Source organism: Bufo gargarizans, chromosome 8 (assembly GCF_014858855.1).
Source record: "Bufo gargarizans isolate SCDJY-AF-19 chromosome 8, ASM1485885v1, whole genome shotgun sequence".
Lineage (NCBI taxonomy): Eukaryota > Metazoa > Chordata > Amphibia > Anura > Bufonidae > Bufo > Bufo gargarizans.
Window position 1 is genome coordinate 55,197,969 of NC_058087.1, and position 12,989 is coordinate 55,210,957.

Sequence of the window (12,989 nt, forward strand, 5' to 3'; positions counted from 1 at the left end):
ACACAATAAAAGCACAGAGAGCTATGGGACCTGGGTACTGCAGATGTGCTAGCGGCCATCTAGCAGCCCATGTCCCCAGCTCTATGCGCAAAATCATGGTGACAGGTTTCCTTTAAGATTGAGCGGTGATTCTGCCAGTTCTAGTGTGAACACCTCCATCATCATGTCACCCGCCACATGTAATATATAATATTCTAAAAGGCGAGCTGATCCGTGCTAGGCGCAACTGTTCGGACATTTTGTCTTTTGAACAGGAAATTAATAAGATTGTGAATAGATTGGCTCTTAGATCCTATTCACGGAATCATATGCTAAAATAGCAAAAAAATGGTTCAGAGTCTCGACCGCAAATCTTTGATCTTTCCTGATACGAACTCCACAGCCGCAGCGGGTAAAGGAAATAGCCACACTCCTATTACGTTTGTCACCCAGTACAGTGGCGAATACAGGGAAATATGCAAAATAATTAAAAAACATCTACCAGTCCTCAGCTTTGACGAAAAGTGGTCGGAAATAATAGCGGGAGGCATTAGATGTGCTGCACAAAAAGCTCCCACATTAGGCAGTCTCATCAGTCCCAGTTTATACAAAGAGAAAAGCAATGTGACACCGACCTGGCTTTCAACGAAGGGGAGCTACAAGTGCGGGCACGGTAGGCGCATTTGTTGTGATCATTTTCAAGTCAGCCAGTATTTTCACTCTATGGCTAATGGCAAAAAATTTTGTATTAAGAGCTACTTGAATTGCAACACAAAGAATGCCATCTACTTAGTGACCTGCCAAGTGAGCAAGTTGCAATATGTAGGTTGCACTTCTAACCAAATAAAATCGCGAATCCGTAAGCATATATCGGATATTCCCCATTACAGAAATCGCAACGTATCTGCAGTCAGTAAACATTTTGCAGTCATACATGGTGGTAAAGTGACCCATTTGAGAGCCCAAGGCATAGAATGGGACTTTATTCCAGCCAGAGGAGGCGACCTGAGGAGAAAACTGCTTAATAGAGAGGCTTATTGGATGTTTTTACTTGCCACGCGCTATCCTGAAGGTCCGAACAAGAGACATGATCTCATATTGCAATATTAACTTCATATTTGCCTGCCATTGATGTCTTTTATACATTGCCATTATGTTTTCTATATATTTCATGTGTATCTTTTCCTCCCTCCCCTCATGGTTGACACATGTTCTGAGTCAGTCTAATCAGGACATGTGACTCAATGGGGTGTCAGGTGTGGATTAGCCTTTTTAAACTGAGTTTTGTACACAAGTTTTTTGTCATGATGAAGGACCCTGATTTACTTGCGGTCTGAAACGCGTTACTGTAACCTGTGATGTCTTGCATTGGATTTTAAACGCACAATAAAGATTCCACCTTTTGCATCTTGGAAGCTGGATTTTTCTTGGTCTTAAAAATTCACAGCAATCAAGTCCGGAGGTTGCCATCCGTGCTCCGGCAGGTGGACGGTGGGTGAGAGCTGCTTTACCTTCTCTGTTTCATACACTGTATCACTATCTAACCTACACTGACTATCTATACCAGGATCTAACCTACACTGACTATCTATACCAGGATCTAACCTACACTGACTATCTATACCAGGATATAACCTACACTGACTATCTATATCAGGATAGAACCTACACTGACTATCTATACCAGGATCTAACCTACACTGACTATCTATACCAGGATATAACCTACACTGACTATCTATATCAGGATAGAACCTACACTGACTATCTATATCAGGATATAACCTACACTGACTATCTATATCAGGATAGAACCTACACTGACTATCTATACCAGGATCTAACCTACACTGACTATCTATACCAGGATAGAACCTACACTGACTATCTATACCAGGATATAACCTACACTGACTATCTATACCAGGATCTAACCTACACTGACTATCTATACCAGGATATAACCTACACTGACTATCTATATCAGGATAGAACCTACACTGACTATCTATATCAGGATATAACCTACACTGACTATCTATATCAGGATAGAACCTACACTGACTATCTATACCAGGATCTAACCTACACTGACTATCTATACCAGGATCTAACCTACACTGACTATCTATACCAGGATAGAACCTACACTGACTATCTATATCAGGATAGAACCTACACTGACTATCTATATCAGGATAGAACCTACACTGACTATCTATATCAGGATATAACCTACACTGACTATTTATATCAGGATAGAACCTATACTGACCATCTATATCAGGATAGAACCTACACTGACTATCTATATGGACGGTGGGTGAGAGCTGCTTTACCTTCTCTGTTTCATACACTGTATCACTATCTAACCTACACTGACTATCTATACCAGGATCTAACCTACACTGACTATCTATACCAGGATCTAACCTACACTGACTATCTATACCAGGATATAACCTACACTGACTATCTATATCAGGATAGAACCTACACTGACTATCTATACCAGGATCTAACCTACACTGACTATCTATATCAGAATATAACCTACACTGACTATCTATATCAGGATATAACCTACACTGACTATCTATATCAGGATAGAACCTACACTGACTATCTATACCAGGATCTAACCTACATTGACTATCTATACCAGGATCTAACCTACACTGACTATCTATACCAGGATAGAACCTACACTGACTATCTATACCAGGATAGAACCTACACTGACTATCTATATCAGGATAGAACCTACACTGACTATCTATATCAGGATATAACCTACACTGACTATTTATATCAGGATAGAACCTACACTGACCATCTATATCAGGATAGAACCTACACTGACTATCTATATCAGGATATAACCTACACTGACTATCTATATCAGGATAGAACCTACACTGACTATCTATATCAGGATAGAACCTACACTGACTATCTATGTCAAGATAGAACCTACACTGACTATCTATGTCAGGATAGAACCTACACTGACTATCTATATCAGGATAGAACCTACACTGACTATCTCCCACTAACTATCTGTATTATATATATACACCTACCTAAAGAATTATTAGGAACACCTGTTCTATTTGTCATTAATGCGATTATCTAGTCAACCAATCACATGGCAGTTGCTTCAATGCATGTAGGGTTGTGGTCCTGGTCAAGACAATCTCCTGAACTCCAAACTCAATGTCAGAATGGGAAAGAAAGATGGGCTACAACAGCAGAAGACCCCACCGGGTATCACTCCTCCCCACTACAAATAGGAAAAAGAGGCTACAATTTGCACGAGCTCACCAAAATTGGACTGTTGAAGACTGGAAAAATGTTGCCTGGTCTGATGAGTCTCGATTTCTGTTGAGACATTCAAATGGTAGAGTCCGAATTTGGCATAAACAGAATGAGAACATGTATCCATCATGCCTTGTTACCACTGTGCAGGCTGGTGGTGGTGGTGTAATGGTGTGGGGGATGTTGGGGCACACTTTAGGCCCCTTAGTGCCAATTGGCCATCGTTTAAATTACCTGAGCATTGTTTCTGACCATGTCCATCCCTTCATGACCACCATGTACCCATCCTCTGATGGCTACTTCCAGCAGGATAATGCACCATGTCACAAAGCTCGAATCATTTCACATTGGTTTCTTGAACATGACAATGAGTTCACTGTACTAAAATGGCCCCACAGTCACCAGATCTCAACCCAATAGAGCATCTTTGGGATGTGGTGGAATGGGAGCTTCGTGCCCTGGATGTGCATCCCTCAAATCTCCATCAACTGCAAGATGCTATCCTATCAATATGGGCCAACATTTCTAAAGAATGCCATCAGCACCTTGTGGGATCAATGCCACGTAGAATTAAGGCAGTTCTGAAGGCAAAAGGGGGTCCAACACCGTATTAGTGTGGTGTTCCTAATAATTCTTTAGGTGAGTGTATATATGAGATTACTAACTATCTAATGTAATTGGATAAGGAATAGGATGCAGATGAAAGCACAGAGCACAGCAATGTCACTGCTCTCTCTCTCAGAACTGCATACAAGGGCTGCTGGGGAGGTTCTTATATAGTAAGGGGGAGGCAGCTTTCCTATTGGTTGCTAGGGATGTTGCTAAGACATTGCAGCCTTCTCATTGGCCCAAGAGCAAGAAGGGAGGTTACTGATGAAAAAAAAAAATCTAGAATATTTGCGATTACGAATATATCACTATATTCTACATCTTCGCGAATTGTCGAAGTGCTGATATTCGCAATACAAATTTGCAAATAGAATATTCACGATCAACACTAATCAGGGTGTGTTTGATGCAGGAATTATGTTCTGTGTCCAGACTGTAAATGAAGCAGCTCTCTCTCCCCCTCTCCCAGCATGATCTCCAGTAAGCAGATGAATTATATCCAGACACAAAGAAAAGTACATTTTCCCCATGATGTCAGTATGCGTTACCTGTACAAACCATTTCCTCTGTGTCCAGATTGTGAATGGAGCAGCTCTCTCTCCCCGTCCCCAGCATGATCTCCAGTAAGCATCTGTATATCTAATTACAAAAAGAACTCAACTCATATTTTTCCAATATGTCAGTGACAGTGTCAGTGTCCAGCCTGTGAATGGAGCAGCTCTTTCTCCTCCTCTCCTAGCATTATTTTCAATAAGCAGCCAATCTGCTGCATGCAATTAAACTCTTGCAACTTCCAGTTTCTGAACAGAAGTAACCTGCCACACAGTGTTACTTAAGAAAAAAAATGATATGCAAGAATAATTTCGGCCATACTGTATATACCACATTTAACATTTTCTTTACACAGCGCCACTCTTTCCATAGGTTGTGTCAGGTATTGCAGCTCATGTGCATTGGTCTGAACTGCAGTAGTAGACAAAGCCTATAATCAAGAGCGATCCTGCTTCTGGAAAGAAAGGAGAGATATTTTTTCTAACATTTATCAGTATTCCCTCAACGGCCACATGCCAGCACAATTCACCCTCCCTAATTATAATTTTATGCATGCATTTAATGCACAACCTATAGCTTACCGCCATAACCCTGGGAGGACAGCTCCTCCATCAAGCAGAAGATGCTGCTGATGAACACATTCGTTTTGTAGGGGGCAGGGGATTTTCAAACTGTGCATTTCTCTATGCAAATCAGCAACTCTTTAAGTGTTGCGTTTAATTGCAGCCAGCCGACGTTAATGCGTTTAGTAATGGAGACCATTTATGGATATTCATCAATTTTTATAGACACAGTTCTAAAACCCAAACATTATGAATCCAGCTCGGCTGCATCGTAGGGTGATACAGTGCGCGGCGCTGATAACAGGCGGCTACCAGGGTCTAATGAAAGACTCTAATACTAAGTGCTCCGATGAGTGGGAGGTGGATGGAAAGGAGGAGGGAAAACTACCGGGAAGACAAACTCTGGAGGTTACGCCATGAAAGACACAGCTTCATAATTACGCAGAAATGCAGCGTACCTCAATAATTACACTGACACATAGGAGCGTGTACAGATCGAGCTGCACCACTGAGACCAGACACCATGCAAAGGGGAGTTTTTTGAAAATATGTCCCCATACGTAGTGTCGGGTTCTGAGAACGCCGCTATTTACAGGCCATGGACACGAGCCGTCTTGTCAGCGGTGAACGTATTATGTTAGGCCTCATGCACACAAACGTTTTTTGCTTTCCGTATACGGAACCATTCATTTCAATGGGTTTGCAAAAGATGCGGACAGCACTCTGTGTGCTGTCCGCATCCGTTGCTCCGTTCCGTGGCCCTGCAATAATTATGAGGCATGTCCTATTCTAGTCCGTTTTGCGGATAAGAATAGGCATCTCTATGATGGCCCTCCTGTTCCGTTCCGAAAATTGCAGAAGGCACACGGTGGCATCCGTTTTTTGCGGATCTTCAATTTGCAGACCGCAAAAAACGGCACGTTCGTGTGCATGAGCCCTTACAATGTTGCGATCTTGTGTCACATATAAATGTAACAGGAACCAGGGGACAGAAATAGGATCTCTTGTCCAGGACTGGAAAAAACACGTCTGATTTCTTCCTAAGACGGCACCACGCTGATGCATGGGTGGCAGGGGTGGCAGGGGTGGTAGGGGTGGTAGGGGTGGCAGGGGTGGCAGGGGTGGAAGGGGTGGCATGGGTGGCAGGGGTGGCAGGGGTGGTAGGGGTATTGCAGCTCTTACTGACTCAAAGGAGAGCAGCTGCAGTACCACATACAACCTATGGGTGTGGGGTGTTTTTGGAAGCAGCAGCCATGTTTTTCTAATCCTTATTAACATTAATTCACTTTACAATTGACCTATCCCACCTCCCTAAAATAAGCCAATCTATGAATCGGACACTTTAAGTGCAGTCGCCGCTGCTATGTTAGTAAATACAGTAATTGTGTTCCTCGTGAACTGACAATTCTGGAGCTTTTACTTTTGTAACTGTAGGTTGTACCATTCCTCTATTATTCCTGCTAGAGGTGTATGATTAAAGGTCTGTCGGGGTGTTACCAGTTGGGCGGAGGTACCCCGACGCAGTCCGATACTATCCAATCAAGGTTGTTAGTGGCAGAGTGTGAAAGGACCCCCCCCCCCCCCAAAACTGTTAAGACCCTTATGGACCTTTGATCATAAACTTCTAGTAAGAATAATAGAGGAAGGGCACAAAATAAAGCCATAGGAATAGGATAGAAGCTCCAGAATTGTTGTTACATAGAGAAAGCAAGCAGTTACTAAGGCCTCGTGCACTCGACCGTCGTGTGTTTTGCGGTCCGCAAATTGTGGATCTGCAGAACACGGATTTGCAGAACGGCACGGACAGCCTTCAATATAAATGCCTATTCTTGTCCGCGCTTTAGGACATGTTATATTTTTTTAGCGGGGCCACGGAATGGCGCAACAGATGCTGTGGTTTTATCTTTGTCCTGATCAGTCAAAAATACTGAACTGATCGCTCTCCATTCAGAATGCATTAGGATAAAAATGATCAGTTCTTTTCCGGATTTGAGCCCCTAGGACATAACTCAGTGCCGGAAAAGAAAAACGCTAGTGTGAAAGTTCCCTAAAATGGCTTGATAATGTGTCTCTGGAGGAAATATTTGAGTCAGTCTCCACTGTTGTTCTGGCATTATATTCAAGAAGATCGGGATGGCTCCTCACATAAAGGTGAAGTTGCAGTGCAGGGAATTATGGGAGGGGAGTAAGGAAGCAAATTATAATACTGTCAGTGATTTGGCTTCAGTGGTCCGTGTCCGATTTTGCTTCAGTTGTGTTTCCTTGTGTCTTCCTTTTGTCTGACATGGGAAAAAAAAGGAAGGTTAATAAAAAGTGTAATTTTATTGCACCAAGGTCTTGTAGAAAAAAACGGACACGGACGCTGACACGGATGACATACCAGTTGTTCATCCGTTTTTTTTTGACGGACCCATTGACTTGAATGGGTCAGTCCTCCGTTTTCCACTGACAAGAATAGGACAGGTTATATTCTTTTGACGGACTGGAATCATGAACGCGGAGAAAAAACGGAGGACTATCAGTTTTTTTTCACAGCTCCATAGAAATGAATGGGACCTCGGCTAAACTGTAAAAAATGACGGAACGGACGCGGATGCACACAACGGTGGTGTGCATGAGGCCTATGACTGCGATTCTTACTTCCTCGGAATCCGTAGTCAGTCTTTAGATAATCAATGAATGTCTTCTCTTCTCCAGATCCCTTTGGGAAGACAGATGACCGGGAGCCCCTGACCAATGAGATGAGAAGCGGTCCTGCAGTCATCGGAGGTAACCCGGGCTCGGGGGGGGGGGGGGGGGGGGATGTGTCCGCCGCTCTCAGCTGATACATATGTTGCAGTTTTGGGCCTTTTCACCACATTTATTTTTTTAAAGAGAAAAACTCTCCAAGTAAAATCTGTGATTTGGGGATAAAAATGGTAAGAAATATATGGACCTAGCGGAGAGCGCAGGTAATGCCTACTACAGTTCAGCTCTGCTGCATCATTTCAGCATTCAACTTGGTAAAATCCTCTTTGGGAAACCTCTACAAAGGGTTTGTTGTATTCATGTCTGACCCGATCGTGTTCTGGGGTCTGATCCGTTTTAAATCCTCAGCGCTGTTCTATATCTCTGTAACTGGCTTTGTTCTAGGCGCTCCATGCTCAGACCAGCTTATCTTTCCTCATAGACCAACCTGACAACCCGTCTACCACTGGGCGGCTGAAGAGTGGCGACCGTTCAGTCTACTCATGGCAGATGTAGTCAGAGGCCGCCCCCCCGGATTCCTGCGCACATCACAGTGATGCAGGGGGCGAGTCCTCCGCCAGCTCCAGGGCGTGCCCACCGCCCGCAGCTGTGCGCTGCACTGTATATACAGGGACATTGCTCGATCTATGCTGCAGACTTTCCCTTGCAATGCACAGGGTGGAGTTCCCTGCAAATCCTCGGGTGACTCTGGAGGATTTTGCAGCAGATTTATTACAGATTTTGCTGTTGATTCCAGGCACCTAAATATGTACCGAAGAGGATAGGAGATCAATATCAAAGTCTTGGACAGTACAAAACATATCTCTTTTTAGTGCCCCAGTAGAGCTAATGTAGTGCCCCCACAATGTGTGCCAGTATAAAATACCCCATATATAGTGCCCCCAGTAGATGCCCCCATAGTGCTCCTCTCGCCCCTTCCCCATAGTGCCTCCCATAATCTGTGCCAGAATAAAGTTGCCCTATATAGTGCTCCTCTCCCCCCTTCCCCATATTGGCCAAACCGCATCGTGTCAAAGAAAAAAAATCTTGGAACTCGGGATCCCATTCTAGTTATCGATGGGGTCCTTCACTGGGGCCCCCAGTTCATGCATTTAAAGGGGTTGTCCAGGTTCAGAGCTGAACCTGGACAGCCCTCCATTTTCACCCAGGCAGCCCCCCTGACTGGCAGTTCATGCTCCGATGCTCTCCTTTGCCCTGCGCTAAATCGCGCAGGGCAAAGGCATTTTTCTGAGTTCCGGTGACGTACCGGGCTCTCTATGGGGCTGACAGGAACCCCGGTGACGTCACCGGCACTGATGGGCGGGATTTGGCTCTGCCCTAGCCAGTAAAACGGCTAGGGCAGAGCTAAAGCCCGCCCCTCAGAGCCGGTGACGTCACCGAACACACTGCTGGGCGGAAGTTACCGCCCGGCAGTGTGTTATTGAAAACACAAGAGCCCGTGACCTGCACGATCTAGCGCAGGGCACAGGAGCGCATCGGAGCATGAGATGCTCCGATGCTAGGCTCAGGGGGGCTGCCGGGGTGAAAATAAGGGTATGTCCGGGTTCAGCTCTGAACCTGGACAACCCCTTTAAGAGCTGCATCAGTCCATAGGAGATAACTATACTTGGAAATCCCCTTTAATCCATTTTACAGCTGATCAATTGCTACATTTGTATCCAGTGGAGACAATCCTCTGTGACTGATACATTTTACCGGCACTGATACATGGATGCACTCGCTATGGGGCCAAGAGGACTAGGGGGGGATAAGGGGGGTAGATTCGAATCGGTGCGAGAACATTGTACCTTTTTATGGGGAGTAATAATATGGTGTTTGTTAGTTTTTTGCTATAATGTGGGTTTTCTGATATATGGTATCCTTTAATAATTGCTGCTGTTTTCATTGTCTTACACTAGATGTAGGGGCCCCATTTTATTTTGCTATGGGGCAATATGAATTAGGCCTCATGCACACGGCCGTTGTTTTGGTCCGCATCCGAACCGCAGTTTTTGTGGCTTGGATGCGGATCCATTTACTTCAATGGGGCCGCAAAAGATGCGGACAGCACGCGTTGCTCCGTTCCGTGGTCCGCCCAAAAAATATATTGTGTCCTATTCTAGTCCGCGCTTTGCGGACAAGAATAGGCAGTTATATTAAAGGCTGTCCGCGCCGTTCTGCAAATTGCGGAACGCACACGGGCGCCATCCGTGTTTTGCGGATCCGCAATTTGCAGACCGCAAAACACACGACGGCCGTGTGCATGTAGCCTTATAGTCATACCTCTGCACTGATACATTGTAGCAAACGATCAGAGAGATTTGTGTTGCTGATGTGTTTACTGGATTGCCTAGCATGGAGTCCTGTGCCAAACTTTCAGCTGTGATAGGTATTAGGTCTGAACATGATTGTCACCGTAGAACTTGATCCTTGCTACATCTTATCTGGGTTACATTATGTTTTATGCTCCACTCACATCCAGAGCTGCGCGCCAGTTGAGGTCAATAGGGCAATATGAAACAATTCTGTAAAAATGCAACTGTTATCAATGAATGTAGCACGCCCCGTAAGCAGGGAATGTGCAATGCATTGTGGGAAGCAGTAGAAACCAAAATGCAAAAATAAAACGTGCATATGAAGGCATCCTAACATTCTAACAGTGCATTATGTCATCAGGACATTTCCCACAGTGCACCACAACAGACACTGAGCAAGCAGAGGCTGCAAATAAATCTGCAGAATTTGGAATGCAGCTCTGGATGTGAAGTATAAGACGTAATGCAGCTCAAGATCAGTGCAGGGAAGGTCATTCAAAAACTTTGGCCATAAATGTACCACATTGCCTGCGAACTGACACTCATCATCCTTTTTCCCCTTTGCTTTCTCCCCAGGTGTCATAGCTGTGACAATCTTTATCATTTTCTGCATTGTGGCGATAATGACAAAAATTATTTACCAGCACAAAAAAACTCATGGAAAAAGTCAGTCCAAGGAGAAGGAGTATCCGGGCAGCATGGACTACGCCTTCAGGAAGGAGCTGGACTTACAGAACACAGTCAGCGAGTGCAAAAAGGAATATTTCATCTGAGAGACCTGCGTTCTACATTATGTTTCCTCTTTTTGGCAGTTGTTTTTATTTATTTATTTATTTTTTAAGCAATGTCTCAACATCTGTTCCCCTGGGAAAGAAGAAGAAGAATGTGACAAACGTCTTGAGGTCTCCGTCTTCTTAAAGGCTCCCCAGCTTTGCAGAGGGGGCCTCGTGCCCTGAAGACGTAACCGCCTCATTTCTCCGGTTTTGTTACCGCGTTTTATTGCTTCTAGGGGAACAATCCAACAAGGAATTGACCTTGACGCCGCCTTGTAGCTCTCGAGGGGGGACTTGAAGGACATTGATGGCAGAGGATTCTTATTTATAGCTCCAAGTGATGCATTTTGGATACATTCTGGATATGTCATTGACCTGCAAAATGGCAATGGAATCCCCAAACAGCCGTCTCCGGATACACTGCTTGTTACCGATCACTACTACACTCATCATATATAGGAAACACTAACTGCTTAGGCCAAAATTTAGAATTTTAAGGTAAATGTTCTTATATTAAGAATTAACTTCTATAGGAGCTCATGGACATCGTGTGCAACATATGAGATAAAGCAGCTGATGACCGACGTTGGAACAAATACTTTCTTTGTGGTCACCCTCCATCTTTGTAGCAACCGCCTAGCATTGAGAAGATGCCTATAATGCTCTGTACAGACACTGAACAAGCAGAGGCTGCAGTAGTTGGTAGTGAACCCCAGATTTTAGGGGTTCTGAGCTTTAGGGGATTGTATTTTATGTGGTATTTAGCAGAAGCTACAGCAGGAGACACCAGACTTCCTGCAGCTGTAGACACTATATGGCGGTTTTTACTTTTCAGTGGGCTCTCAGGGTAATCAGGGGGACTTTGAATCCCCACGGGTTTTGGCTTTCTTGGCTCCAGCACCATGCATTGGGCTAATTATATAATAATATATCCCATCATTGCAATTTATGAATTTTGGAGGGGGTGGGGGGGGGGGGGGGGTGGAATTCAGTGCAATTGTATGTAAATCTATTTAGAACTTTGGTCCTTGGGCTCTTCTGTCACGTTGAGTCCTTTCAGTTCATATATGTTTGTGGATAAGCTGGAAATCAATATGGCTGGGATTAGAGATCCCAATCTGGTTATCACCCAGCTTTCCCAGACCCCTGAATGGCAGATCTGGATAGACGTCCATTGTCCCTGTGTTAATACATATTGGGGCAGAGGTGACTTCCAGAACACTAGAAAAGTTATGTGACAACCACATGGGGACTTTGTGTTGGGGGGTCCATAGACACTGAATGCACCTGAAGTCTTTCCAGTAGGTTCTATGTGGAGTATAGTGGATTCCAGTCTGGATTTGGATAGCAGGAAAGATCTTATTTTTTATGGAAAATATCCTTTAACATAAAACCTATATTCAGTAGATGACGTTATAGATAAATGGAGAGGGGTTTATTTTTGCAAAGATCAGAAAGAGTTAAAATTGTAAGAGAAACAAAGTATTCTTTTATATCAAGGCTTGTGGTCCTGCTCCCAGGACTTACTTGTAAGATCGCCCCCTGCTGGTGGAAGCCTGATATATTCACAGGGACTATCAGCAGTGCGTAGGAGGGGGTGGCTGTCCACATTGGAGGGTGGCATGCCTTCTAATAGTTTATTTTGGATGGAGGGGTGCCCACTTCGAATGCTCATAGAAAACCTCTCCTCTATGAGTGCCTATGGGGTAGGGGTATCATATCTAGGTTACTGCATTGGAGGATGACATCTGATCCAGTGAATATGGCAGTAATAGAGTGAAGGGTCCACAGTGGAGTGTGATACCATATCTAATGTATATATGGAGGTAATGGGGTGGAGGGTCCACAATGGAGGATGATACCTGATATAATGTATACAGAGGTAATGGGATCAAGGGTTTACAATGGAGGATGATATCTGATCCAGTGTATATGGAGGTAATTGGGTGAAGGTTCCACAATGGAGGATGTTTCCTGATCTATAGTATTATGGAGGTAATGGGGTGGAGAGTCCGACTCCTCAATGGGGGATTACATCGGATCTATGATATGGAGGATCCACAGTGGAGGATGACATCTGATCTAGTGTGGATGGAGGTAATGGGGTGGAGGGTCCACAATGAAGGATGATACCATATATAATCTACAGTATA

General features: G+C 44.3%; 1 protein-coding gene across 1 annotated transcript in view; it reads left to right on the forward strand.

Annotated features, from left to right (window-relative positions):
• The window catches only part of LOC122945379 (contactin-associated protein-like 5), a 346,160-nt gene extending 334,899 nt beyond the window's left edge, over positions 1-11,261 (forward strand). Inside the window, 1 exon segment of the mRNA XM_044304451.1 lies at positions 10,640-11,261. Coding sequence (XP_044160386.1) covers positions 10,640-10,836 — 197 coding nt within the window. The 3' untranslated portion in view covers positions 10,837-11,261.
• The last annotated feature ends 1,728 nt before the right edge of the window (positions 11,262-12,989 follow it).